The sequence below is a fragment of the Desmodus rotundus genome, chromosome 2 (genome assembly GCF_022682495.2).
Source record: "Desmodus rotundus isolate HL8 chromosome 2, HLdesRot8A.1, whole genome shotgun sequence".
In the NCBI taxonomy this organism is placed as follows: Eukaryota; Metazoa; Chordata; class Mammalia; order Chiroptera; family Phyllostomidae; genus Desmodus; species Desmodus rotundus.
The window spans coordinates 117559401-117582659 of record NC_071388.1 but is presented as its reverse complement, the minus strand read 5'-3'; the positions used below and the strand labels follow the sequence as shown (position 1 = coordinate 117582659).

General features: G+C 41.8%; 1 protein-coding gene across 6 annotated transcripts in view; it reads left to right on the top strand.

The window, feature by feature from the left end:
* Positions 1-23259, top strand: part of CFAP221 (cilia and flagella associated protein 221) — a 132052-nt gene that overhangs the window by 61311 nt on the left and 47482 nt on the right. For all 6 annotated transcript variants that reach the window (XR_006656766.2, XM_045203161.2, XM_024569687.3 and 3 more), the window contains 2 exons: positions 2519-2622; positions 22344-22503. Coding sequence is in view for 5 of the 6 variants with exons in the window: in XM_045203161.2 (XP_045059096.2) it covers positions 2519-2622; positions 22344-22503 (264 nt within the window). In the remaining variant the exon portion in view is untranslated. The remainder of the gene's footprint in view (positions 1-2518; positions 2623-22343; positions 22504-23259) is intronic.

The window sequence follows — 23259 nt, the reverse complement described above, 5'->3', positions numbered from 1 at the left end:
AAAACAACCCAATAGAAAAATTGGCAAAGGATACACACAGGCAATTCATAGATGAGGAAACAAAATGGGTACATAGGAATAGAAGCTCAACCTCAAAGAAATGAAAATGAAATGAGATACTATTTCACCCCCATCAGGTTGGGAGAAGTAAAAATGTCTGAAAATCCTGTGTTTAAGCAACAGGAACTCCCATGTGTGCTAGAGGAAATATAAATTGGTAAAAGGGCTTGGAGAGCATTTTGGCCATATCTAGTATAGTTGACATTTTTACTTTGCTACTGGCCCGCAATTCCATTTCTTAGTTATTCCTAGACTAGCTCTGGGACAGATGCACAAGGAGTCACACACAAGGACTGTTACTGTCACAATGCAACAGTGAAAGAGTGCAAACCTAAATGCTACAGTCTCCTGCTATAAGGCACACCCTAAATGCCCTTTAGCAGGAGAGTAGATAAATACAGTGTGAGATAGGATTCCTTCTCACTATTTAAAGTAAATGACTAGAATTTGATGTATCATCATGGATAAATCTCAAAAGCATAGTGTTAAGCAAAATTAGCAAGTTTTTGAACAATTTTGTTGAAAACAATATAATATATATTTTGTGGGTACATAATATATGTCATGATATTATAAAAGTGCATGAGGATGACAGTGAATACAGGGCGGCATCAACCCTGGAAAGGAAGGAAAGAATAGACAAGGGAAGGGTCTACAGGGGTTCAACTGTTCTGCAGCTTCCTTAAAAATAACACATTGATACCCAAAGTAGAAGATGTAATATAGCTTGGTAGTGGAATAAGGCATCTTTATTTATTTTTCACTTATTTTTCTTTATATTTGGGATATTTCAGAAATTTTTAAAAAGTAATTAATTCAAAGCCAAGTAAAAATGTTCTTGGCATAATTTTTTTTTAAAAAAAACACACTTGAACTATACTGTATCCTTAGAATTGCTACTGAAAAAGAGTGATTTTACTTTGTTCCAGCAAATATTTGTTAAGTGTTTAGTCTGTGTGAGACTCTGGGATTTTGCTGAGGTTACTCTGGAGAAGCAAGTAGACTCTGCTCTGTCTTCATCTGCTTTGGGACTTAGAGGCTCCCAGGCAGACTGGCGCTGGACAGGTAAGGAAACGTCATGGTGGTAAAGTCCCCACACAGAGTAGATCTGGATGGGCACCACCTGGAAGAAAATGTAGGAGCTGCTCAAACTGAAAGCTCTATTCAAACTTATAACAGTCACGTCCTCCCAGGAACAGGAACTGGGAAATATGAGGGGAAAGGGCAGTTGGTGGGGAGGTTCCCATTTAACAGGTTAAGAGGTGGGAACCAGCCACCAGGCAGGAGGGCATGATGGTAAGTGTGGGCACCGGAGTTAACGAGGTGAAGAAGGGAAGAGCAACAAAGAAAAACTAGGTCAAAGGGCCTGGCTGAGTCACCCAAAGGAGTTCAACATGCTGCTGCTTAAGGTTCCCAGATAACCAGCCCATCTCTGTGTAGGACGCCAGAGCCGGCTAGAAGACTCCACCCCTCCAGGCTTCGCTCATTCTGCAAACTCTGGTCCACCTGGGACTGTCCTGATAGAAAGAGAGGACATGAGGAGAAGCTCCAGGCTCTCCGAGAAATGCCTCCACCAGGCAGCTCCTGTGGTGCTGAGCGACAACCCCAAGCTTACCCAGATGTTGACCTTGTCTTGGGTCAACACAGGCCCCCTATAGGTTCTGTACTGGTTGTTGGACTTCTAACCAAATAAAGAGTCTCTAGCATATTTCCATCAAGTGGCCCGCAGTGTTGTTTCTTCAGCACGGCCTAGTTGCAAGCTCTATAAAGGCAGGGGCTTCCCAGCTTCTGTGAGGCCTGCTTGTTCGGTGGTTCCCAGGTTCCCTGGGGCCTGGTATGTGGCAGAGATGCCATCCCCTGTGACTCTGAGTGTTCAACAGGATAAACCTGCAGCACCTGAGAGGCTGCAAGGACAGAAGTAGTTGAAGTGTGGACACTTGGGACAGTTGACCAGTGTTAAATTCCAGTTCTGCCACTAACTAGCTACGTCACCTTGGGTAGGACACTTATTCTCTCTTGTGTCCCAGTTTCCTGTTCTGTAAGTGAGAGGGTAATAGTACCACGTCATTGGATTGGAATAGTTACTATTGCCCTGATTAGTGTGGCTCAGTGAGTTGGATGTCCTCCTGCAAACCAAAGAGTCACCAGTTCGATTTCCAGTCAGGTCCCCTGTTAGGGGCGTGCAAGAGGCAACCGATCAATGTTTTTCATCACATCAGTGCTCCTCTCTCTCTCTCTTTCTCCTTTCCTTCCCCTCTCTCTGAAAATAAACAAATAAAAAATATTTAGAATAGTTACTATCTGGGAAATGTGCAGGAGAGCTGGCACCCAGGAATTATTGTATTGGTGTTGACTCTTGTCATTGTTGTAGTTTATTACATAACTTGAATCTCTATTCTTTGCTACCAAAAGAGCTAGTTATAAAGAAAAATGACATTATCCATTTTTCTTTTTGCAGCAAAAAATATGTTATTCCTTTGAAGTGCAGCTGCCCAGTAGATTTTGAGTTTCATATTGCTTTGCTTCAGTCTCATGAAGCCTTTACTATTGAGCCAACATCAGGTAAGGAGAGCCAAGATTTCAAGTTTCCAATTTTCTTAGAGTTACTACATCAAAGAGGATTTGGAGAGTAGTTCTCAAGTTACAGATTTTATATATCTGACCTAATGTAAATTGGAATTGGACACTTGGGGATAAAGACACTTGGGATCATTTGAGTCGTGGAGATAATTTATAATAATGTCCAGGTAAATTTCTTCCAAGATCAGAACTGGAAATTGAAAGTTAATTCATTCTTATTCTGATTTTGGCTCTTGATATCTCCTTGGTTTTGTGTTTATCTTTAATTCAATTTCAAATAAATGGGAGTATTACTTCTTCCCCAGCTTTCAGAATCTCAGTGACATTTCTGATGAATTGCGGGCAGTCTTTCTCTGTGTGCCCAAAAGGAGAGAGGTCCCAGTGCTGCTCAGGACCTCTGAAAGTGAAATCTCCACCTGACGTGATTCCTGCTCCCCAGTTTCTGTCTCTTGGTGTTTGAGTTTGGGACTTAAATATCTGTCCACAGTGGTCTGCTGTGAACACTAAAGATTTGTTTTTAAATGCTAGTGGAGTTATCCATTTGTTTCCTAAGCTTTCATCATTGCAAGTGCATATTTTGTCCAAAATGAGGGTTCCAGCAGAAACTTTGAATTGCTTCTAAAATCCCAAGGGTGTGTGTTTATATATATACATATATATATATAATTTCCTAGAGAACTAGGAGCCATGCTGAGATTTAAAAAAATTTTTTTTCTTGCTATTACAGTTTTCCCAATTTCTCCCCCTTTAACTCCCCTCCACCCTACACCCCCAACCCTCCAGAATTCCCCCCCCCTTAGTTCATGTCTATGGCTTGTACATACAAGTTCTCTGAGTTCTCTGTTTCCTATACCATTTTTGACCTCTCCGCATCTATTTTATGCCTACCAACTATGCTTCCTCTTCCCTGTACCTTTTCCCCCCTATTCTTCCCTTTCCCCTCCCCACTGAAATCTCTCCATGTGATGTCCATTTCTCTGATTCTGTTCCTGTTCTAGCTGTTTGCTTAGTTTTTGTTTTCATTGTTTGTCTTTTCTTTTAGGTTCATTTGTTGATAGTTGTGAGTTTGTTGTCATTTTACTGTTCATATTTTTATCTTTTTTTTCTTAGGTAAGTCCCTTTAACATTTCATATAATAAGGGCTTGGTGTTGATGAACTCCTTTAACTTGACCTTATCTGGGAAGTACTTTATCTGCCCTTCCATCCTAAATGAAAGGTTTGCTGGATACAGTAATCTTGGATGTAGGTCCTTGCCTTTCATGACTTGGAATACTTCTTTCCAGCCCCTTCTTGCCTCTAAGGTTTCTTTTGAGAAATCAGCTGATAGCCTTATGGGAACACCTTTGTAGGTAACTCTCTCCTTTCCTCTTGCAGCTTTTAAAATCCTCTCCTTCTCTTTAATCTTGGGTAATGTAATTATGATGTGCCTTGGTGTGTTCCTCTTTGGGTCCAAATTCTTTGGGACTCTCTGGGCTTCCTGGATTTCCTGGAAGTCTATTTCCTTCACCAGAGTGCAGAAGTTTTCCTTCATTATTTTTTCAAATAAGTTTTTAATTTCTTGCTGTTGTTCTTCTCCTTCTAGTACCCGTATAATTTGGATATTGGACTGTTTCAGGTTATCCCAGAGATTCCTCAGCCTCTCTTCACTTTTTTGAATTCTGGTTTCTTCCTTCTGTTCCAGTTGGATGTTTATTTCTTCCTTTAATTCCAAATTGTTGCTTTGTGTCCTGGTTTCCTTCCTGTCACTCTTGGTTCCCTGAATATTTTGCTTTATTTCATTTTGGGTATCTTTCATTTGTTTTTTCATTTTTCAACCAAGCTCAATCAATTCTGTGAGCATTTTGATTACAAGGGCTTTAAATTCTCCCTGAAATAGGTTGTCCATCTCCTCATCGCTTAGCTCTCTTTCTGAAGCTTTGCTCTGTTCTTTCATTTGGGCCGTATTTCTTTGTCTTGGCATGCCTGTTAAGTTGTAAGGGGGTGGGGACCTAGGTATTAACCAAGGCAAGGCAACCCTCCTTGCTGCGCTGCAGCGCTGCCTGTTGGGGATGGGCCAGAGAGGGAACAATGCAGCTCGCCTGCTTGGCTCTAGCCCAACTTTCCAACGAACTCTTGTATGAAACTGGGAGTTTCTCCCACTGCAGGAACTGCTGTAGTTTACAGTGAGCTCTGAGTCTCAGTTTCCCAGCCCTGCCCTCATGGTCTGAAGCCTCTCTGGAGCCAGCCCCACCCACAAAGTCTTCCACCTCGCCATGGGTTCTTACCGGTCTGGTTGTTCTGATTGACTGTTTCTTTAATTCCTTGGTTGACGGAGCTCCATGCAATATGATTTTCTGGCACTTCTGGTTGTTTATTGATTTTAGATTGGTTGCTACCCTCCTTTTGGTTGTGCGAGGAAGCGAAGGGTTTCTACCTATGCCTCCATCTTGGCCAGAACTTAAATAAATAAAATAAATTTATTTTATGAGGCCAATATTACTTTGATTCCCAAACTAATACAAGAAACTGCAAGACAAGGAAAGCGTCCTCAGGAAAAAACAATCCAGCCCACAACCTGATCTCAAAATTCAAGCTTCCAGAACACCTTTTGTCTTTACACTGATTACAGATCTTCCACATCTGTTTATCTTCCAGCTGACACCAGCCCTGCTGACATTTCTGCAATGCAACTGATGATCTCCCTGTCTTCCAACTGATGCCAGCCCCACCTCCATTCTGAGATTTTTGCAGTACAATGTAGTTTCTTGTTGGTGGTTAGGATGATCATGAATAGCCTCATCCCAGCAAATATATGTTGATTATAAGGCTATACAGAGAAATGGAGACATACAGGTGTATCTTTAACAAGTGATAGAAGTAAGTGAGGTACACTAGCAAAGTGCTTCTAATAATCTTCCAGTTCAGCAAATGGGAGACTAGCTAGGGGCCAAATGCTAGATTTGAAAAGAGTGCTCAGGAGAAGTAGAAAAAAGAGGTCAAACTTTCTCGTGACTTTCTAAAGCCCCAAACCTAATGGTGAGGGAGAACAATTAGGGACAGTTAATATATAAGATGCAAATTAATTCCTCTGTTCCTTCTTTAACTAAGTGATAGTAGCATACTTGAAAAGGCAGGAAAAGCTAGATAAGCAAGTGGCAATTCTTTAGGGACAGGTCCTGAAGCAGCTCTGTTATGTTGGTGGCAGTGCTACATTTTACTGGGCTCTCAATATATCCTCAGTGAGTGGCAGTGCTTGAACACAGTGTGGCTGGCATAATGTTAACAATCGCTCCCATTTACTAATTGTTAACCACATGCCAAGTACTTCGCTAAGCACATAACATGCACTGCCTCATTTCATCCTACAGCACTGTGAGGAGGGACTATTATCATCACCTTTTTTTTAGATATATTTATTGATTATGCTATTACAGTTGTCCCATTTCCCGCCCCCCCTCACTCCACTCCATCCTGCCTACCCCCTCCCTCCCACATTCCCCCCCTATAGTTCAAGTCCATGGGTCATACTTATAAGTTCTTTGGCTTCTACATTTCCTACACTATTCTTACCCTCCCCCTGTCTATTTTCCACCTATCATCTATGCTACTTATTCTCTGTACCTTCCCCCCCCCTCCACCTCCCACTCCCTATTGACAACCCTCCATGTGATCTCCATCTCTATGGTTCTGTTCCTGTTCTAGCTGTTTGCCTAGTTTGCTCTTGTTTTTGTTTTAGGTGTGGTTGTTAATAACTGTGAGTTTGCTGTCATTTTTACTGTTCCTATTTTTTATCTTCTTTTTCTTAGATAAATCCCTTTAACATTTCATATAATAAGGGTTTGGTGATGATGAACTCCTTTAACTTGACCTTATCTGAGAAGCACTTTATCTTCCCTTCCATTCTAAATGATAGCTTTGCTGGATACAGTAATCTTGGATGTAGGTCCTTGCCTTTCATGACTTGGAATACTTCTTGCCAGCCCCTTCTTGCCTGTAAGGTCTCTTTGGAGAAATCAGCTGACAGTCTTATGGGAACCCCTTTGTAGGTAACTGTGTCCTTTTCTCTTGCTGCTTCTAAGATTCTCTCCTTCTATTTAATCTTGGGTAATGTAATGATGATGTGCCTCCCCCACTGTTCCTCCTGGTCTATCTATGTGCGAATGTGGGGCCACAGGGTCTGCTAGCGGTCGCACTGCCTGCCCTGTTTGTTCCACAATCCGCCACCTCTCTGGGTCCGGCCACATTGCCACGGGTTCTCTCTGCCCTGGCTGCCCATCCCTGCCCCTCTTACTGGTCTGGATGAATGTTTCTTCTTTATCTCCTTGGTTGTCGGACTTCCTTGTGGTTTGATTTTCTGTCAGTTCTGGTTGTTTTTTGTTTTTAAGTTGTTGTTGTCCTTCTTTTGGTTGTGCGAGGAGGTGCAGTGTGTCCACCTACACCTCCATCTTGGCCAGAAGCTCTAGCATCATCACCTTTTTACAGTTGAGGACAGTGAGGCTCAGGGAGGCCAGCTGACTTACCTCCACACTCAAGCTTTCAGTGACCACCCTAAACTGGAAGAGTAATGCCACCAGGATGCCTTGAAGTGGGGGAGGGGGGCGAGTAGAATTGTATGACAGACTAGAGTTTAGGAAAATTCTATTTTGTGAGAGAAAAGTTAGAGAAATTAATAATAGCTCTCAACTAATTCTCACATATTGTTCTCGCCTTCAAGGGCCCTTGGTATCACCTGTTCAAGAGGACACATCAGTTTGGGCTGGTTATGTGCAGTTGACCACAGCGGCATTCAGTGAACTTCACTCAGAGAAGTTCACCCTGTGCCTTGACCAAACTCTGCACTTCTGCTTTCCATTCAGAAGTGCCAGTCCCACTGAGGCTCAGTTCTTTTTCTGGCACCTGGATTTTGTCATCTAGTGGCTTGTTAACATAGGTTCCTAGGGCTGCATACCTAGAGTGCTTGCATGTTTGAGAATGTCTCTCTGCTACCTATAATCTGAAAGAACAACTTGAATGGGTATAAAAGTCAGGGGAATAATGTGGGAGAAGGGATGATGGTGATAATAAAAATAATAATAATAATAATAGTAATAATAGCTAATGTTTACATAGTGCTTCCCATGTGCCAGCACCACTCTGATTGTATAACTCATTTAATACTCCCAACAACTCTTATACATAGATTCTATTAGAATGTTCACTTGAGGAATCTTTAAGTATGTTCACTTGAAGTATTTAGGCAAGTTGTCCAAGACAGGGTTGGGACTGGAACCCAGGGATTCTGGCACCACACTTAGAGTTCGAGCACCCTGGGGGTATACCTCCCATAACTGCCCGGTGCTCACTAGGGCCAGATGAGTCATACATGAAAGTCTCTCCACCATCTGTTCTGTGAGCTACCATTCTGTGGTCACTCACCCTCTGCTCTCCTACCACGTCACTTCCAGCCAGCTTCTGAAGTAGCCCTGGGTCTAAGATGATAGAAATGGCATTGCAGCACAGTGGCTTCCTCAGCTGTCCTCCCTGCTATTCTGTGATGTTGAAGTTGGGTCTCTTTGTCGTGATCCCCACTTCTCCAGGGCCCAGCCACTCTCCCACCTTTTATCACATTAATCAAAGAGGAGCCAAATATGTTTTCAGGGCCATAACTCTTACTTGAGGGGAAATCTGCTATCCTCCCAGCTCTCAGCATGCCATATGTCTCAGTTTACAGTATTTGGCAGGTGTACTACTTATCTGTTCTTTGTGTTTATAGTCATTTCCCTTGTTTAATAGATTTATTTTCTCTTTCAATTGACACTTTTTTTCTTGTTGTTTTGATGAGTTTAGCAGGAGGGTAGTCAAGTTAGAATAGCTTTGTTTCATATATTTCACCAGAAATGCTGCTGGATTTGCTTCTGCAAGGTTTGCACCCCTCCCCCATATTACTCATCCAGGCATTCATTCCAGAACTCAGCCCCTGCTGTGCATCAGGCACTGCGATAGGAACTGAGGTGCCACAGGGAACAAGACAGACACACTTCCCACTCTGCCGGAGCTGACATTCTAGTGGGGGGATAGAGACAAGCACACAAAGGATGACATTTCCCAGTAGAAATGATTGTGAAGAAAAATAAACCATGGTCATATGACCAGCTCACAGCTCTCAATCAGGTGGTCAGGAAAGGTATCTCTGAGGAAAAGGAGCATCTGCTTAGGCCCAATGGGTAAAGAGGTACCGGAACTGGTTAGAGCTGGGAAAGAGGATTTTCAAGCAGAGGAAGCCATCAATGCAAAGGCTGGCATGGTCACATTTGAGGGAAGTAAGGAAGCCCAGCATGTCTGGAGGGTGTGAGCAAGGGGAGGAGATTGAGAGATCAATTGGAGAGGCTGACAGGGACTTGAGTCAGGTATGAGTCAGGGCTTGGTTCTGAGCTGGATGTGAGTCCATTGGGGGTTTCTAAACAGGGCGCTGGCATGACCTCATTTATATTTTAAAAGGTCTCTTAGGCTCTCAGGGAAGAGTGTATTGGAGTAGCATAAGGGGGAAGCACACAGCCCCCTTAGGAAGGAAGCTAAGGTTGGCCCGGATTGGTGCTGGCCATGGAGATGATGAGGGGTGGATGGTGGAGTGCTTAGGCCTTGCTGAAGGGTTGGTAAGGCTTTTGGGGTCAGGAGGTGGCTCCTGATTTTAGTCTGAGCAATGGGTGGATGCGGAGGCTCTTCAAGACACTGCTAGCAGCTCCTTGAGCTCAGCACTAAACATTCCTGTACCATCCCTCTGCCGTACCAAGAGCTGTCTGTGGTGCTGGGCACCGTGCCTACCACAGTGAACATGTGGTACGTGCGCTGCACTCATTGCTCCCAGCCAGCAGGCCTTAGGCTTGACAGACAGTGAAACACTGACCTGGCTTAGTTTTCCCCAGCATCCTTCTGCTCAGACTCCTCCTCAGCTTTCCATTCATACAGGCAGAGCCCCTAGGGTGTTCTAGTGGTACTCCAGTGTGTACATTTTGGGTATTTCATGGACGGGGAAGAAAAGGAAGATTCCAATACTACTTATTTTTGATTCCAGTCACAACACTTGCTGGAGGGAGAAGGGATTAAGGATTAAAATAAGGACTAGGGACTTTTAAGAACTCAAATCGGTCAAATATAAGTTTTTCCAAGAAACAATTTCCTCTTCTTGACATTTTAATGATTATTTCACATACAAGAAATTATAACTTGTGCCCTGGCTGCTGTGGCTCAGTTGGTTGGAGCCTCATCCCATAACCAAAAGGTTGCAGGTTTGATTCCCTGTCAGGGCACATACCTAGGCTGCAGGTTCCATCCATGATCTGGGTGCATATGGGAAGGCAACTGATTGATGTTTCTCTCTCTGCCTTCTTCTCTCTCTAAAAACAATGAAAAAAATGTCCTCGGGTGAGGATTAAAAAAAAGAGAGATTAAAACTTGTTTCTTTGGCACAGACATTGGGAAGGACACATTTACAGAACACACACTATATGCCAAGCATTATCACAGACCCTGTACATCATTTTCTCCTGATCCCATTTTACAGATAAGAGAAATGAAGCTCAGGTAAAATAACCAGGCCAAATGACAGAGTTCATGGGAGGCTGAACAAGGCTGTGAGTCAGGGTCTATGTGGTCCTGGGGCCTTTCCTTGTCCACGCACCCAAGGCAGCAGTGAGGGCCTGTGATCGTCCCAGTGGGTGGTGTGTGACTAAGTGGTGAGTCAGATGAAAGGTATACCCTGAAGTGCTTCCTTCTTTAATCCAGTGAATCAAAAAGCTGTTGTCAACAGCTCGTTCATGGACAATTTTTAAACTATGTAGCTATTAAATTCCCAACTGGGTTTAGAGAGATTAAGAAACTTTACCCAAAATCACAGCTAGTGAAACCCTAAATTTGAAAGATTAAGATCAATACTTAAATTGGTTGTTCAAGATGGTGGCAAGATAGGTGGGAGCCGAGTCCACTTCCCCTCGGCACCAGTGAAACACCTAGCTGATCTGAGGAACAGAGGGAACAGCCAACGGTATTCCAGCATATATGAAGATCGGAGACCAAAGATAGAGGACATTGAAAGATCTGACAGTAAGAAGAGTGCTTAAGAACAATAAGGTCCCTGGGACCAGTGTGGGGACCAGGGCGGCTGAAGCCCCGGCCAGGCACAGGGTGTGCTGCAGGATTCTTGGGAGAGAGCCAGGCTGGGCTGTGTGAGCAGCCAGGTGCTTGTTTGGACCAGGGGGGCTTGAATAGGAAGAATTTCTCAAAAAGAAAAAGAAAATAGAGGCACTCAGCAGCTAGTTAGAGAACTCTCCGCAGCAGCCTCGGCCTCTGGCACCCCTCACCCCTCAGACCCTGGACTCTGACTGCGGGAAAAGCAGCCCCAGCGCTCACCTGAAGCCCGGTTGCGTGCACCCAGATCAGCGGACTGGGGGCCCACAACTGAAACCCCAGCTGGCCACCCAAACCTGAAGCCCCGGCAGGGCGCCCACACCTGAAACCTCAGGTGGGTGTGCACTGGGAGCAGGGGATAGCTGCCCCACGCACAGGCCCAAAGCGGCTGGACCAGCAGGCCGTGCACCACTCAGGCCCAAAGCAGCAGATTGGCTGATCTACAGCCTGTCTGCCTGCAAGTGACCACACCTAAAAGCACCGGTTCTGAACAACGCCTACCTAGCCTCTGCACATAGAGCCCTGCAGGGCCTACTGGCTCTCTAGGACTAAGGCAGAACGCCCAGCAGAGGGGAGCTGCAGGGCTAGGGGAGACTGCATTCCCCGGAAAGACTTGACCCAGTAGGGGGCTGAACTACCCCCTAGGAATACCGAGAGCCCCTAGCATCTAAGACAGCAAAGAGGAAGAAGGTGGAGTGTGAGTTGCCCCTAATTGGCGCAACTCAAGGACAGCACAACTGGTGAACTAAAGGCCTAGTGGGGAGCAGAAGGACCCTGAGGAACTGGACTGGAGGCTGAACAACAGTGAAGAGTGTGGTTCAGGAAGGGAGAAAAGTGAACCCAATCCCTCCAACCACCCCCTCCCATTCCACAGACAGGAAGACCAGCAGAACTAACCTGACCAGTTTAAAGCCAGCAGAAGACTTTTTTTTTTTCCTTTCCTCCTTTCCCCCTGAATTCCTTCTTCCTTTCTGTCCTTCTTTCTTTTTTTATTCCTTCTTCCTTCCATCCTTTACCTTTTTTATTCCTTCTTCCTGACTTCTTTTATTTATTTTGTTTTAATTTTGTTAAAATTCCTTCTTATCTTGCCTTCGATCTTTCTTTATTCCTTCTTCCTTCCTTCCTTTCCTTTTCTATTCCCTTTTTCCCTCCTTCCCTTCTCCTTCCCCCCCTTTCTCTTTTTCCCACAGGTGAGACAAGAAAACCTGGAGTGCTGAAAACACCAGAGGTAGAACGTATTAGACCCATAAACGTCAGCTCAAGACCAGTGAGCACAGGAGATTAAGGAGACAGCACCACTGAATCCCATTGGCATTCTACCATAGAAGTTCATACCATAAACCCAGGGAGTCAGAATACATCAATTTAAGAAGCAGAGGCTAACAAGAAGGATCTCACAAACAATGGGAAGACAAAGAAACAATCCCCAAATGAAAGGAAAGGAAGAAGCCTCAGAGAATGCTAACTGAAAAAGAGGCAAGTCAACTATCAGATACTGAGTTCAAAGCAATGGTTATCAGGAAGCTCACTGAGCTCACTGAGCTCACAGAACTACCAGAAACTACAGGGAAACTACAATGAACTCACTGCAAACTACATCAACATGAAAAAGGAACTAGAAACTATCAACAAGGGCGAAGAGAAAATGAAGAATACAATTTCTGAATTGAAGAACACAGTAGAAGGAATGAAAAGCAGACTTGATGAAGCAGAGGATCGGATCAGCGAGCGGGAAGACAAAGTAGAAAAAAACACTCAGAAAGACCAAGAAAAGGAAAAGAGGCTCAGAAAGAATGAAGAGACAATAAGGGAAATGCAGGACAACATGAAACGTAACAATATCCGTATAATAGGAATACCAGAAGGAGAAGAAGAAGAGCAAGGGATACAAAACTTGTTTGAAAAAGTAATGATGGAAAATTTCCCTAATCTGAGGAGAGAAAAAGTCACCCAAATCCAGGAAACACAGAGAGTCCCAAGCAAGAGGAACCCAAAGAGGCCCACTGCAAGACACATCATAATTAAAATGGCAAATTTCCAAGACAAAGAGAGGATCTTAAAGGCAGCAAGGGAGAAAAAGGAAGTAACATACAAGGGAGCCCAATAAGGTTAGCAACTGACTTCTCAATGGAAACGCTCCAAGCCAGAAGAGAATGGCAAAAAATATTCCAAGTAATGAGAACCAGGGGCCTGCAACCAAGACTACTTTACCCATCAAGGCTCTCAATCAAGATAGAAGGCCAAATAAAGAGTTTCCCAGACAAAAGAAGTCTAAGAGAATACACTTCCACCAAACCAGCTCTGCAAGAGATGCTAAAGGGACTGCTTTAAGGAAAGGAAGGAAAAGAGAAAGAGAGAGGAACACAGGAAAAAATGGCAATGAATAACTACCTATCGATAATAACCTTAAATGTAAATGGATTAAATGCTCCAATCAAAAGACATAGAATAGCTGAATGGATAAGAAAACATGACCCACACATATGCTGCCTACAAGAGACCCATCTCAGGACAAAAGACTTACACAGACTGAAAGTGAAGGGCTGGAAACAAATTTTCCAAGCAAACGGGCAGGAAAGAAAAGCAGGGGTAGCAATACTCATATCAGACAAAATAGACTTCCAAAGAAGGGCCATAAAGAGAGACCCAGAAGGTCACTTCATAATACTCAAAGGAAGAATCCACCAAGAAGACATAACATTGTAAATATATATGCACCCAACATAGGAGCACCCAAATACATAAAGAAAATCTTGGAGGATTTCAAGAAAGATATTGACAGCAACACAATTATAGTAGGGGACTTTACACCCCACTGTCGAAAATGGACAGGTCTTCCAAACAAACTATCAAGAAAGATATTGTGTCACTTAACAATACCCTAGAGGAAATGGACTTAACTGATATATATAGAGCTTTTCATCCCAAAGAAGCAAAATACACATTCTTTTCAAGTGTCCATGGAACTTTTTCAAAGATAGACCACATGATAGGACACAAAGCAAGCCTCAACAAATTCAAGAACACTGAAATCATATCAAGCATTTTCTCTGACCACAAGGGACTGAAACTAGAAACCAACCCCAAAGGAAAAAACCCAAAACACTCAAAATCATGGAGACTGAATACCATGCTATTAAACAATGAATGGGTCAAGAACGAGATTAGGGAAGAAATCTAAAACTTCCTGGAAACAAATTAAAACGAACTCACAACAACCCAAAACCTATGGGACACAGCAAAGGCAGTCCTGAGAGGGAAGTTCATAGCAATACAGGCCTACCTTAAGAAGTTAGAAACAGTTCAAACAAACAACCTAACCCTATGCCTACAAGAACTGGAGGAACAACAACAAAGACAGCCCAGAGCAAGCAGAAGGAAGGAAATAACCAAGATCAGATCAGAGTTAAATGACATAGAGACTAAAAGCACAATTCTAAGGATCAATGAATCCAGGAGCTGGTTCTTTGAAAAGATAAACAAAATCGGCAAGCCTTTAAGTAGGCTCATCAAGAAGAAAAGAGAGAGGATCCAAATAAACACAATTAGAAATGAAAGAGGAGAGATTACAACTGATACCACAGAAATACAAATGATTGTAAGAAATTACTACGAAAAACTGTATGCCAAGAAATTTGAAAACCTAGGTGAAATGGACATATTTCTAGAAAAATATAATCTTCCAAAACTGAATGAAGGAGAAGCAGAAAACCTGAACAGACCAATAACAGCAGAGGAAATTGAAGCAGTCATCAAAAAACTCCCAACACACAAAAGCCCTGGACCAGATGGTTTCACAGGAGAATTCTACAAAGCATTTAAGGAAGAGCTAACCCCTATCCTTCACAGACTGTTTGAAAAAATCCAAACTTATGGAAGACTCCCAAACTCTTTCTATGAAGCCAGCATCATCCTAATCCCAAAACCAGATAAAGATATAACGAAGAAAGAAAACTTCAGGCCAATACCTCTTATGAACATAGATGCTAAAATCCTCAACAAAATATTGGCAAACCACATCCAGCAATACATTAAAAAGGTCATACACCATGACCAAGTGGGATTCATCCCAGGGATGCAAGGATGGTACAATATTCGCAAATCAATAAACATAATACATCACATCAATAACAGCAAAGACAAAAAGCACATGATCATATCAATAGATGCGGAAAAAGCATTTGATGAGATACAGCACCCATTTCTGATAAAAACACTCAGCAAAGTGGGAATAGAGGGAGCATTCCTCAACATAATAAAGACCATAGATAAGAGACCTACAGCCAACATCATACTCAATGGACAAAAACTTAGAGCTTTCCCACTAAGATCAGGAACAAGACAAGGATGCCCTCTCTCACCACTCCTATTAAACATAGTATTGGAAGTCCTAGCCACAGCAATCAGACAAGAAAAAGCAATAAAAGGCATCCAAATTGGAAAGGAGGAAATGAAACTGTCACTCTTTGCAGATGACATGATAGTGTACATGGAAACTCCTATAGACTCCACCAAAAAACTACTCGACCTAATAAATGAATTTGGCAAGACAGCTGGATGCAAAGTCAATACTCAGAAATCAAAGGCATCCCTGTATACCAACAACGAAACTGCAGAAACATAAATCAGGAAAAAAATCCCATTTGACATAGCAACAAGAAAAATAAAGTACCTAGGAATAAACCTAACCAAGGAAGCAAAAGACCTGTACTCAGAAAACTACACAACACTGAAGAAAGAAATTAAGGAAGACACAAACAAATGGAAGCATGTACCATGCTCATGGATTGGAAGAATTAACATCATCAAAATGGCCATACTACCCAAAGCAATTTATAGATTCAATGCACTCCCTATTAGAGTACCCATGACATATTTCACAGATATAGAACAAACATTTCAGAAATTTATATGGAACCATAAATGACCCCGAATAGCTGCAGCAATTTTGAGAAAGAAGAACAAAGCAGGAGGGATCACAATACCTGATATCAAACTGTATTACAAGGCCACGGTAATCAAAACAGCCTGGTACTGGCATAAAAACAGGCACATAGACCAATGGAACAGAACAGACAGCCCAGAAATAAACCCAAGTCTCTATGGTCAATTAATATTTGACAAAGGAGGCAGGAGCATAAAATGGAGCAAAAACAGCCTCTTCAACAGATGGTGTTGGGAGATCTGGACAGCTACGTGCAAAAAATGAAACTCGATCACCAACTTACGCCATACACAAAAATAAACTCAAGATGGATGAAAGACTTAAATATAAGTCATAACACCCTAAATTCCTCGAGGAAAACATTGGCAGGAAAATCTCAGACATTCCACACAGCAACATCCTCACAGACATGTCCCCTAAAGCAAGGGACATAAAGGAAAGAGTAAACAAATGGGACCTCATCAAAGTACAAAGCTTCTCCATGGCTAAAGAAAACAGCACCAAATTACAAAGAGAAACAACAGTGTGGGAAAACATATTTGCTAATGATACCTCAGACAAGGGCCTGATCTCCAAAATATATAAAGAACTCACACAACTCCACTCCAGGAAGACAAACAACCCAATTAAAAAATGGGCAAAGGACTTGAACAGACACTTCTCCAAGGAAGACATGCAGAGGGCCCAGAGACATATGGAAAGATGCTCAGCATCACTAGCCATGAGAGAGATGCAAATTGAAACCACAATGAGGTACCATCTCACACCAGTCAGAGTGGCCAACATAAACAAATCCACAAACAAATGTTGGAGAGGATGCGGAGAAAAGGGAACCCTAGTGCACTGTTGGTGGGAATGCAGACTGGTGAGGCCACTGTGGAAAACAGTATGGAATTTCCTCAGAAAACTAAAAATGGAACTGCCCTTTGACCCAGCAATTCCGCTGCTGGGATTATACCCTAAGAACCCTGAAACACCAGTCCAAAAGATCCTGTGCACCCCAATGTTCATAGCAGCACAATTTACAATAGCCAAGTACTGGAAGCAACCTAAGTGCCCATCAGCAAACGAGTGGATCCAAAAACTATGGTATATTTACGCAGTGGAATTCTACGCAGCAGAGAGAAAGAAGGAGCTTATACCCTTTACAACAGCATGGATGGAACTGGAGAGCATTATGTTAAGTGAAATAAGCCAGGCGGTGAGGGACAAATACCATATGATCTCACCTTTAACTGAAACATAATAAATAGAAGAAAAAAGCAAACAAAGTATAACCAGAGACATTGAAGTTAAGAACAATCTAACAATAACAATATCATTGTTAGATTGTTCTTAACTTCAATGTCTCTGGTTATAATCCCCTGGATCTGGTTATAATCCCCTGGACTGGAGAGGGGATTATTACAGGAACTAATCCCCTCTTCAGTGAGGAGAGGGGATTACAAGAACTACTATAAAGGACACAGGGACAAAATCAAGGGGGAGGGTGGAGGAAGGGGAGGGAGGTGGGTTCAGCTGGGGTGGGGTGGAGGGATGGGGAGAAAAGGCACACAACTGTAATTGAACAATAATAAAAAATTAAAATTATAAAAATAAAGATCAATAATAATACATCAAGCATATGGGAGAATGGTCTGTACTTCCTGAGATTTTTGAAGAAAATTAACTTAAAAATTATAGCAACATTGTAATAACATCATATAAGCGTGTAAGAAAATAAATTTTAAAAAATTATCCCCATATTGGGCCTTATGCCTTAACAAATATTGCACTTTTTATTTCCATCTCCTTTTAGTAATTGCCCTTATTTATGTACATTTAATCAAGTCAAAGATATCATGGTATTTTCTGATGACTTCATTTATAATTACGGAATTTTTAGATGTTGTTACTTTTTCTTCATAATACTCACTTTGTTGACAAACTTGGGTTTTCTTAGCCTTTAGTTTATTTCTGTGGTTTGCTCTCTCCTCTTTTTCTCTCTGTCTCATCACCCTCCCTCCCCTGTGATTTATCATTACCCCTGGTTATGTTAAGGGTAATCATCTGAAATTAAATTGAAGCTATAAAATCATAGTGTTTTTTTTTTAAGTAGCAAATTTTGAGATGCTCTTTTCACTTTTAAAACATGAAACATACTCTCATTTCTCCCACCATTGATTTTTGCCAAGCAAGAAGCCATGACTGCCTGGCACCCCTTGTGTAGCTGTTAACATTTGACAATCGTCTGCGGCCAAGTTGTGTTAATAAAGCTCTGTTAACTGGTATCCCTGTTAATGGAAAAAGCAGTGTACTCTGGTTACCTAGGCTATATCTTCAGTATGCTTTTTGTATCAGAAAAACTAGGCTGGGAGCACTTAAAAATAAATCAGTCAGGTCAAGGCAAACATTAATCCTTTTGCTCCAGAGCTTGTTCTTATTTTTTTAAGTTAATGAGCTGGAGCAGAGCACTAGAATGTTCTTAGTGTAAAGCCCTCAGTGAACTGCAGGTCAAATGGATATATTTTCTGACCAAGCGGGTGGTCAAGGTGTTGAATCTAGGGCATCATGGCATTTCCATTCTGCTGATCTTAGGTTGATGGATAAGAACACATTGCTTCTCTGACTATTACCTCTTCCCTGAAGTGGACCCTTAACTCACTAGTGAATATTATTTCAAGATTTTTACTTCTGCTCTCAGGAAATTGACAAATACCTATTTCTGAAGCAGTGTGCTTAGGATCCATGAAGATTAAAGAGATTTGGGGCCTGTTGTGTGCCTTAGAAGCTTGCAATCTAGTTAGGAACTTGTAAACTTTGAAAGGCAACAATTCAGGCAGTACATCAGTACTGTAGGGCAGACAGACATTAGAGGACTTTTTGTTCCTGTGGATGGAGAGTCAGGAGGAATTTAATGTGTAGGATGACATAGGCTTTGAAGTTCAGATTCATTCATTCAGTAAGTATTTATTGAGGTGGAAACACAGTTATAAGGAGGCACATGCATGTCACATTTTGCTTGCCTCCCCATACCCTACTTTATTTTTCTTGTTGGTAATCATGACTTTATCTTTTATATTCACTTGTTTATTTATTTTTGCTATCATCATTTAGAATGTAATCTCTGAGATCTGTGACTTTGTTTTGTTTATTGCTGTTTCTAGAATGCCTAAATAGTGCCTGGCCCATAGTAAGTGCTCAGTAAACACTTAGCTGGCTGAGTGAAATGTCCATGTGGGTGAGCACAGAGAGCAATGGTGGTTCAAGATTCATAGAAAAGTTAGATGGAAAGGAGGTACGTCAGGAATTTATGAGAGAATGTTCAAGGCCTCTGTAGCAACAGGAAAAAACAAATGCACAGGGGCATAAGGAATCATTTAGATAGCAAACCAGAAAGCCTTCAGTCAGAACATTACCCCCTCTCAAACTTACAACATTGATTTCCCTCCTCCTCCCTCTCTATCTTTTTCCCTTTTATTTTTCTTTCCACATTTATTGAGCACTTACTATGTCCCAGCCCCAATGGCAACAGAGATACAAGGAAGGAATAAGACATGGTGGGATATTTGACTTTGAAGAGAGCAGTTATCCATCCTGAAGGTTATATATTTTTTAATTATATTTTATTGGTTATGCTGTTTCAGTTGTCCCATTTTTCCCTCTTTGCTCCCCCTCCACCCAGTGCCCCCCACTCCCTCAGGCAATACCCACACCTTTGTTAATGACCATTGGTCATGCATATAAGTTCTTTGGCCACTCCATTCTCTATACTGTACTGCACATCCCCATGGCCATTCTGTGACTACCAATTTGTACTTCTTAATCCCCTCACATCCTCACTCATTCCCCCAAACACACCTCCCATCTGGCAACCATCAAAACGCTCTCCATATACTTGGTTCTGTCTCTTTTCTTCTTGTTTGCTTAGTTTTTTAAGATTCAATTGTTGATAGATATGAATTTATTGCCATTTTCCTATTGGTAGTTTTTATCTTTTTCTTAAATAGATCCCTTTGACATTTCATATAATACGGGTTTTGTTATGATAAATTCCTTTAGTTTTTTTCTTGTCTGGGAAGCTTTTTATCTGCCCTTTGATTCTAAATAATAGCTTAGCTGGGTAGAGCAATCCTGGCTATAGGTCCCCGCTTTTCATGACTTTGAATATTTCCTGCCAATCCCTTCTATCCTGAAAGTTTCTTTTGAGAAATCAGCTGACAGTCTTATGGGAACTCCCCTGTGGCTAACTGCTTTTCTCTTGCTGTTCTTAAGATTCTCTCTGTATATTAACCTTTAGCATTTTAATTATGATGTGTCTTAGAGTGGGCCTCTTTGTATCCATCTCCTTTGGGACTCTCTGTGCTTCCCTGACTTGCATGTCTATTTCCTTCACTGGATTAGGGAAGTTTTCTTTCATTATTTTTTTTCAAATAGATTTCCAATATCTTACTCCTTCTCCTCTCCTCTGGCATTCCTATGAAGTGAATGTTGGACCTCTTGAAGTTGTCCCAGAGACTTCTTATACTATACTCATTTTTTGGATTCTGCTTTCTTCTTGTTACTCTGATTGGTTGGTTTTTGCTTCCTTATGTTCCAAATCACTGATTTGATTCTTGGCTTCATCCACTGTACTGTTGTTTCCCTGTAAATTGTTCTTTATTTCAATTAGTGTAGCTTTCATTTATGACTGGATCTTTTTTATGCTCTTGAGGTCCTCACTAAGTTCTTTGAGCATCTTTATAAACAGTATCTTGAACTCTGCATCTGATAGTTTGCTTATCTCCATTTTGTTTAGTTCCTTATCTGGAGTTTTGATCTGTTCTTTCATTTGGGTTTCTTTGTCTCCTCATTTTTGCAGCCTCCTTGTGTTTGTGTCTATGTATTGAATAGAGCTGCTTTGACTCCTTGTCTTGGTAGTATGGCCTAATGTAGTAGGTGTCCTGTAAGGTCCAGTGTCACAGGTTCCCCTATCACCCAAACTGAGTACAGTGGTGTGTCCTTCATGTGGGCTGAGTACACCCCCTCTTGTAGTTCAGGCTTGATTGCTGTTGGTAGGTCAATAGGAAGTATTTACCCAAGCCAGTTAGCTGCAAGGACTGGCTGTGACCACTGACCACCAACCTCCACCCTCTGTGGAGGATCAGCTGTGCAGGGACAGGGTGGTGGTGTTCCAGTGTGGTCTGTAGCTGCCCACTGGGTGCACAGGCTCTGAAATTTCCTAGGTTGTGCAGGCCAAGGTCAGCCCCCACCTGTGTTCTACCTGGGGCCACCCTGCATGAACTACAAAGTAATTTGAAGATGGCTGCTACTTGTCATGGGCTTGGAGGTTCCCAGGCAAAGCCAAATTATGAACCTAGGCTGGCTGCTGCTAATGCTGGGCCTGGGGCCACTTAGCAAGAGGTATAGGGGCTAAGGGCTTGCTGAGGTTGACTGTTGCTTATTTGAGAAAATTTAGGAAGTTGTGAAGCATGAGCCAATACCAGCCATTCATATGGAAAAGCCACTGCTAACAGCCTCGTTGGGCCCATAGCTTGCGTGGGGAAGAGCCTCAGTGGATCTCCAGGGCGGAGCAAAGAGTGTTAGCCAGGTTGGTGGAGTCTCAGATGTGGCATCTGTCTGCTGGCTCTGTGGCTCTGTGGCTCTGTGGGGGAGGGTTCAGAAAAGGAACAATGGCCTGTACCTGCCTTTCTGTCTGGGAGAAAGCTGTTCCCCAGCTCTTGCCTTGATGCCAGATACTTCAGTTCCTCCCTGTATGCTACTGGTGCCTTTTGATTGCTACCCCTGTGCTGGAGCTCAGAGTGAGTGAGTGTGAGTAAGTCTGTGTGATGGTTCTTTAAGAGGAACAGTTTGGGACTCCAGAAGTTTCTTCCATTGACTCAATCCCCACTTGTTTTTGCAGCCAGAAATTATGAGGACTTATCTTCCTGGTCCTGGAACCTTGGGCTAGGAGGCTTGGTATGAGGCTGGAACTCCTCATTCCTGAGATATCTCTCCCAAATTTTCATCCACCACACATGGGTGCAGAACAAGTCTGTTTGGTATCTGCATTTCCACCCCTCCTACCAGTCTAGTATGGTTTCTGTAATTCCATAGTTGTCAGACTTTATTCAACTCGATTTCTGACAGTTCTGAGTGATGGGGGCTTTATAATTTAGTTGTAATTTTGATGTGGTTGTAGGAGGAGGCAACCTGTACCTCCATCTTGACTGGAAGACCCCAACTAAAGATTTTTTAAGGAAAAAATCAAGTTATACAAAAATATAAAGAACTGGGTTTTTTTGACAAAAACTTTTATGTGTGTTTCTAGCTTTTCCTTGTTGTTTACAGCATTAACATTGGCATCTGGTAATTAGTTTAAAGATTACAGTTCCTGGAATTCATTTGTGGCTTACTAATACTGACTGATACATATGTATTTATGTATATGACACAATCAAATAATCATTATAAAGGATTAATGTAATAATTGGTAAATAAAATCAATGTAAACACCAGAAGATGATTCACGTGTATTTAATGAAAAGACTATATAAAGAGGGTACAAACTTGTGCTTATCCTGGGAAGAATGTGTGTGTGCACCTGTGAGTGCAGAAGAGAAAGTATCTTTTTTTTTCTCATTTCTCTCTTCTCAGGAATAATTCCAGCTAATGGGAAGATAAATGTGACTGTAATGTTTACACCCTTTCAGTATGGAATGGCACAAATAAAAATGCAGTTATGGATTTCACAGTTCAACTCTCAACCTTATGAATGTGTCTTCACTGGAACGTGCTATCCCAACATGGCTTTAAAGTACAGCAGCTTTGGATTATTTTTGCTTATTTGTAAAACTTTTTCAAAAATCTGTCTTCCTTCTATTCTGTTTTTCTTTCTTGTAACAGAATGCCATCAAAAACTTACTTAAAAGTTAAAAAGTATAATGATAATGCATAGAATATCTCTATGCTTTTAGCAATCATTGCTCCTGCCAAGAGGGGAAGCATTGACTGAGATACAGAGGTTTTCAGGGGATGCATTTTTTCACTAATGACGACTGGTGTTCTGTTTGAATTTTTGACCTTATATATGTATTATTGTTTACTCAAAATTTAAATCATTAGGCTTGAACAACATAACCTTTCAGAGTTTTAATATAATAATTAATTGAGTGCCTGCTCTAGGCAGTGCCCATTGCAAAGCCCCATCGGAAATGTTCCACACCCTGAAGAAACCCAGAACAGAGGAGCCAAAATAAGTCCTGCATAAAAAGTGACTTTGACATACAGCAGAAAGGGAAATGTGCCACATGAGGTTTTTATAAAAACACCATCAGCATTCAACTCAGAGTTAAGATATGAAGGGGGATTAAGTTTTACAATTCTTAAAATTTATTCTGAAGTTCTATTTTCATTTGAATGTGAGCTTGTATTTTATATCCCAGTGTGTCTAGTTAATACTATAAGTTTTATTCTAATACACACAACTTTTATAAAAGTTAAAAGGAAAATTTGTCTCAGTATAAACACTAACCTTAGAAAATTCTTATAAATATTTTGAAAATGATAAAGA